Raw genomic sequence first — 6,000 nt, forward strand, 5'->3', positions numbered from 1 at the left:
ATAGGAAACTTAAAAACCACCCTTTCCTGATCCCAAACCCCATTCATTCTTAAATTCACCTCCTCTTCTGCAGAGAAAGAGGCCAAACCCCTCCATCTTGACCCATAAGGCAGAAACCAGCTTTTCCAGAGGACCTTCCACAGCAGATGGCTGTCAATACCAGCTTGGATGGGATTCCTCCCTGAGGATCTTTCTCCGAGGGCCCCTCCAGCTCTGAGCTCTCTCCAGGAAACCTCCCTTGGCCTAGGAGAGGCTTTATAAGCCCTGGCAAGGCTCATCCACGTCGGCAGAGCCCAACCGTAATGTGCCTCTCCCTAGCTGTGTGACCCCAAGCAAGTGGCTCAACCACTCAGGACTTCCCGGTACAAAAATAAACAAATAAAGATGAGACTGATAACGCTGGCAAGACCTAAGGTGCCGACAGCCAAGGAAGAGAGAGAGGGAGGTGCGTCAGAAGGGAAAATTTAGCACCTGCACCCCACAAAGAAAACCCGGGAGGGGGAGGGTGTGCTGGGCTGAGGAATGTGTAATCCGGCCCAGCCCCAAGCAGAGTGAATGGGAGCTGCTCCCACCTCGTGGCTAATGGGATTAACACGGGCTTGGCTCTGGGCGTTGGCCTGGGGTCCGAGGTCTGCGTGCGGCCACTCGAAGTGGGGGAGGGGGGCAGCCAGAAGCAGCACCCGCCCCCACCTTTCCCTCCCTGGTGAGCACGGGGTTCAGGGGGCGGCAGCAGTCCTCCTGCTGTTTCCTCCCCGACCTCGGCCTCGGCGTGCAGAGGTCAGGCAGCTCCCAGCGAGCGCAGAAGGTGCGCAGAGGCAAGGCTCCGAGGCTACCTCCCGCTGAGCTTCCGAGGCTGGTGGCTTGGCCTTCCCTCCACCTCAGCCTCACCATCCAGCAAATGGGCATTAGGCCGTCTGACTGCTGCGTCAGATTAGGCGCGGCCCTGGCACGGTGCACGCATGCATGAGTAGTAGCTGTTTTCACCGCTTTGCATTAGGGCACTTTGCCTTGCCAGGCCGGAGCCAGATCGCAGGCGGGGAGTGCGCGACGCCCCTTCCCAGCCTCGAAAAAGCCAAGCGCAGGCCCAGCCAGCCAGAGAGACCCGGGCACCGATTCCCAGGCTTGGGGGTCCCCCCCTGCCACCACTCCGGGCTGGACCAAATGACCCAAAAGACACACGCATGCACACACACACATCACGGTGGACTTGTGGGGAGCGCAAAAGGGGACAGCTCAGATGGTCTCTGTACCCCAGGGCCGCCCCCCAAGTTCTTCCTCGGGGGTTCCCCGCGCCCCTCCCTCGCCACAATACGCCACTCGGGAACAAACCCTTGCCCCGGTCGCAGACCCCGGGCGGAATGCGCCCCTAGTTCCGGAGGGACACAAGCAGGTCCAGGAGCCAAGACCTGGTTCTCGCGCCCCGGCTGGCGGGGATCTCCGAGCTCCCGGCCCCCGGGCGCGCGCCCCTCCCCCGCCCGGCGCCTCACAAAGGCCCTTTGTCCCGCCGAGCCCCCGGGACTCCAGTTCCTGAAAAGTTCCAGGAGAAAAATCAAAGAGAGAGCAAAATCGGTGAGCTCCGCCGAGCGGGCGGGGCAAGGCCGAGGTAGCAGCTCCTGCAAGACCCCAAGGAAGAGGGGAGCATCGGGGGCTACTCTGGAAATCACAAAAATCCGAAACTGCAATTCGAAGAGGAGGTGGATTTGTTTTTTTTTTTAAGTCGAGATTTGGGACGCCAAGCACAAAAGCCAAGGGCAGCCCGGGGAGGAGGGACCGGGTGTCCTGGGGCGGCCACCGGGCAGGTCTGGAGGTCCCCGACTCTCCTTCCCGCCCCGCTGGCTGCAGCGGCCTCCGACTGACGAGCGAGTCTCCCGCTCCGGCGCAGCGCCCGCCCGGGTACCGTCTCCACCGCACCTGGGCAGCCCCTCTCGTGAAATGGCGGAGGCCGCGGAACCTTCTCGGCCACCTCCTCCCGCAGCTCGATGTGAGACCCAGGGTTTTCCCCTCCGCCGCCTAGGCCCTGCCCGACCCGCTCTCTTCTTTCGCCCTAGGTTCGGGACCGCGGTGGCCCGGTTTCGGTGTCCCTGCCGCGCCTCCGCACCGTCTTTCGCGCCGGAGAACAAGGGGTCCCCGAGGGCCGGGGTCGCCGCCCTCCTACCGGGGTTCAGGTTCCCAGGGCCGCCGTTCTCCCGGGGAAGAAAGGGGCATCCCGCCCGCCCCGAGGCCAGGGTCCCAAGGCTGAGATCACCGTACTCCCGCATCCCCCGGCGCTCGGTAACTGCCGGGGACCCGGCTCGGCGCGGGTGGTGGAGCTGGGAACAGAACCCAGGAGGGCCCACGGGCGCCAAAAGGAGCGTTTGCCAAGAAAAAGATTCGAGTTCGGGGAGCGGGTGTCTCGCGGGGTGCGGGGGCCGGTTTGTTCTTTTCTCGCCCAGATTTTGAAAACTCCAGCCCAGACTCGTGCCGCCGGGGCCCCGGGGATTGGAATCGCCCCCGGTGGCTCGGGCTACGGCATCCGCTTTCGGCTTACAGGGGCCGAGTACGCTACAGAAAAGGCAGCCGAGCTGCGCGCCCCTCTCCACCGCCGGGGCCGCTGGACTGGCCTTGGCTCCGGGGCCGGGAGTTTCCCAGCCCTGGGAGCTGAGTCCGCCCGCACCCCCGTGGCCGACCGATGGAGAGTCGCCGAGCCCCGGCCGCGAGTGCACAGGAGGACCCGGCCGAGTGGATCTCCCTGGGAAGACAGGAGGGGACGAGCACGGCGCGGGGCACTTACCCGGGTGCGGATGGAGATTCAGACCGGCCATGTACTTCCCGGGCGGCAGCGGGCCGGGCAAGCCCGAGGAGGGCAAGCGTCCGGCAGTGGCCGCGCCCACGCGGTGACTGTCCATGGCCAAGCCGGACAGCAGCGGCGGCGGGGGACCGTGCACGGACCGCTGAGGCCCGAAGTCTCGGCCATCCATCCTCCGCGGGAGTGCCGCGGTCAGCCCCCCACCCGGCCCGCAGGCCTAGCTCAGTGGGACTTTTCTAAAAGTTCGGCCTCGGCGTAGTCCCAGAGTCCTCGGGCGGCGGGGGCTCCGCGGCGTGCATGGCGGCGGCCAGCGGGGCTTGCGCTCGGCGGCGGGCCCGCGGCCCGGGGCGCACAGGCGGCCAGCGGTGGAACCCCTCCGGGCGGCCAGGCGGAGCTGCGCGAGGCGGCGCACACGGCGTCTTGGCGGGGAGGAGGCAGGCCGCGGAAGAAACAGAAAGGGGGAAAGAAAAAAGGGAAAAAAAATAAAGTAACAAGTTTCAGAAAGTCGCCTCGCCCTTCAGGATCGGGGGGTGCCGACCAAGTGGCCAGAAATGAAATCGGGAGTAGCCCCTTTTCACTGAAAAGTGAAATCCAAACTCCTTCCGCCAGCGGCTTCAGGCTACTGGGACCTGGCTCGGAAAAGTGACCGGCGGCGGTGGCGCGCTGCGCCCCAGCCCGGACTCTGCCTCGGCGGCTGCCGGGTCCTCCCGAAACCGGGGAGGGCTCATCGGCTGCGCCCAGACAGCGTAAATACAAACCTCCTAAGTGTATTTTATTCCTGGGCGTCAAATGCTCCGGGGTTTAAAACCGTGAAGCCTTGCCACAGCGGTCCGAAGTATCTCCCAAAACACTCTGGCACTATCTGATCCACAAAGTTTAATATTTAACCTTTTGGAGACCTCGCCTCCCTTTTCCGAGTTTGGTTTTTCCTGAGCTCGCCTTGAACCGCCGACGGAATGGTGTTTTTCTGGGGGTGGGAGGAGGGAGGGTCCAAAGCGGGTTTATTATTTTTAAAGAGGCTCGTTGTCCCCCCGCTTTCTCCCCCCGGGGGCACTGTGAGTCCCAGAGCTCGAGTCCGAGGACCCGAGACGTGGCATTCTCGCCTAAGGACTGGAAAGAATCCTACAAAACAAGCTTTGGTTTCATTTTCCAACGCCCTGGCCTGAGATCCTGCAGCCCGAGGACGTGGCCTGAGGTGGAGGATTTGGGGGATGTCAAGAGGGGAAGGAAAGGAATCAAGGGTCTCGCTCCCACTCTAGCTCCCCACCCCACACCCACCCCCCAAAATAACCTACAAAGAAAACCTTTGCAGCGCGGGCCGGCCAAGGGGCGCCTCCCCCACCGTTGGGTAAATCCCCCTGTAGTTCCAGTTTAAAGCTGTTTGTTTAAAAGATTTGTCGTTTGCCGATTCTCGTGGGGATGGGAGGGGGTCTTGGAGCCCACCCTTCCCTCGATCTCTTGTCTATCTGCAGCAGCTCACATTCCTGATTCCGGGAGGCCTGGGCGCTCTTAGAGAAGCCGATCACGCCAAAGCCACCGGCTCCCGGGTGCCCGCCCGGCGCCCTGCACTCCGCGCCCAGCCCCCCGAGCAGGAGACCCCCACGGCTGCAAAACCCCTAGCCAAACCCGCCGGCCTTCCTCTCCAGCCTCCCTCCCCAAGTTTGCTAAGGGTGCCTATTTTAACCCGGTTTTGGTTACAAACACCTCCTCCCACCCTCCCTCACTCTCTCCCATCAGGCTCTGGTTACCAGATCCGCGTTTACTTTGGAAAAATCTAAGATCGCCACATCCGAGGATACATGTCTTAAGGAGACGATGAGCTTCCCGTGATTTTTTTTTTTTTTGTAAGAGATTCTTTGGGTAGCTTTCTTTAAAAGCCAGCGCCTTGTAGTATGCCCAGGCGCCCCAGTTTGGGGAAGTCGGGGTGAAGCCCCCTGGAACACCCTCACACTGGCAAATAAACTGCCTCGACCATCTGCGGGCTCCGCTGCGTTCTCCTTACTTTTCTCCCCCTCTTAAATGGAGTTAAAATGGCTGAATTCCGGCTTTTAATTAAAAACAGCCTATAATCGAAAACGTCTCGGCGTCCCTGGCTCCCCCGCCGCCTGCTGGGAACCGAGAAAGGAACCGCCGCCCCTCGGCCGGACCAGGCGGGCCGGAGCGGGGCTGGGGGCTCGCGTGGGCGCCCGGGGCGCAGCAGCCCACCCCCACCCCTCCCGGGGCGCCCCCTCCCCGCCGGCCCTGGTCCCCGATTCTGTAATCCGGAGCCAGACAGTAGCGGGGATCCCCCTCGCGCACCCCGAGGGGCAGGCGTGGTTGGGGGGCGAGCTGGAGAAGTTTGGAGACCATCGCGCCCGGCCGGGGGCCGGCAGTCTGACCGGCGGCGTACCTGGCGCGGCTGGGTTCACGGCTCCAGGCTCCGGCGACAACGACTCCGTCGGCGGCCCCGGCTCGCGGCGCAGCTAGGCGCCCGTGCTGCCCGCCATCCCGCGGCCGCCGCTCCCCTCCGCCACCCGCAGCCGCCTCACACTTTTTGCCCGCCTTTCCTTTTTTTGGTAGAAAACCGCTCCCTGGGCCGAGCGCTCGGCGCGCCAACTCCTCCGCCCTCCCGCGGCCCGGCTCCCGCAGCCCCCGGAAAAGCCAGCTTTCCTCCCGCCGAGCTCCCCGCTTTTTAATAAAATCCAGGTAGCGCCGGTTTAAAGAATCCCAAATCTCCATATACAGCCCGGGATTGGAAAAGGTACATTACACAACCCCCCTTTCAAGTTCCTCTCGCTGGATCTAAAAAAAAAAAAAAAAAAAAAAAAAAAAAAAAAAGGCAGCGGGAGGGGGGGTTGTTGGAGAGGGTTGGGGGAGGGGAGCCCTCTCCGGCAAAGAAACACGCATTGTTCCCGGGCGCCCGCCCCCCCCCCCCAGCCCGGCCCCCAGCCGCCGCGCATTGGCCGCGCGCGCCGCCAATCACGCGCATGTAAACACTTTGGCCCACAGCCATTCCTATAAAACCAATTACGGACCTAGAGGCTCCAGCAGTTTCCAGGCTCCCCTCGGCGGGGCTGAATGATCAAAACTGGTGGTGAGAATTTTTCCGGGCCGTTTCTAGGCAGCCCTCCCCCTCCACCAGCTCGGACCCCCCCCCTCCCTCCTTTCTCCTTCTCCTCCTTTTTCCTTCTCCCCTCCCCCAGCGTCTGGGCTGAGTGATCAAAATAGAGGAAGAT

The 6,000-nt window shown here is 63.0% G+C and overlaps 1 protein-coding gene across 3 annotated transcripts in view; it reads right to left on the reverse strand.

The window, feature by feature from the left end:
* Positions 1 to 5,549, reverse strand: part of TNRC18 (trinucleotide repeat containing 18) — a 117,417-nt gene extending 111,868 nt beyond the window's left edge. Inside the window, exons 1-2 of one of the 3 annotated variants that reach the window (XM_030796874.1) lie at positions 5,175 to 5,549; positions 2,771 to 3,204 (exon numbers count right to left, since the gene is read on the reverse strand). In XM_030796874.1, the coding sequence (XP_030652734.1) occupies positions 2,771 to 2,957 (187 nt within the window). In that variant the 5' untranslated portion in view covers positions 2,958 to 3,204; positions 5,175 to 5,549. Of the gene's footprint in view, positions 1 to 2,770; positions 3,205 to 3,543; positions 3,829 to 4,548; positions 5,151 to 5,174 lie in introns of those variants that run through there. The other 2 variants (XM_030796875.1, XM_030796876.1) reach the window with 2 other exon arrangements.
* Positions 5,550 to 6,000: the final 451 nt, after the last annotated feature.

This window comes from Nomascus leucogenys, chromosome 17, assembly GCF_006542625.1.
Source record: "Nomascus leucogenys isolate Asia chromosome 17, Asia_NLE_v1, whole genome shotgun sequence".
In the NCBI taxonomy this organism is placed as follows: domain Eukaryota; kingdom Metazoa; phylum Chordata; class Mammalia; order Primates; family Hylobatidae; genus Nomascus; species Nomascus leucogenys.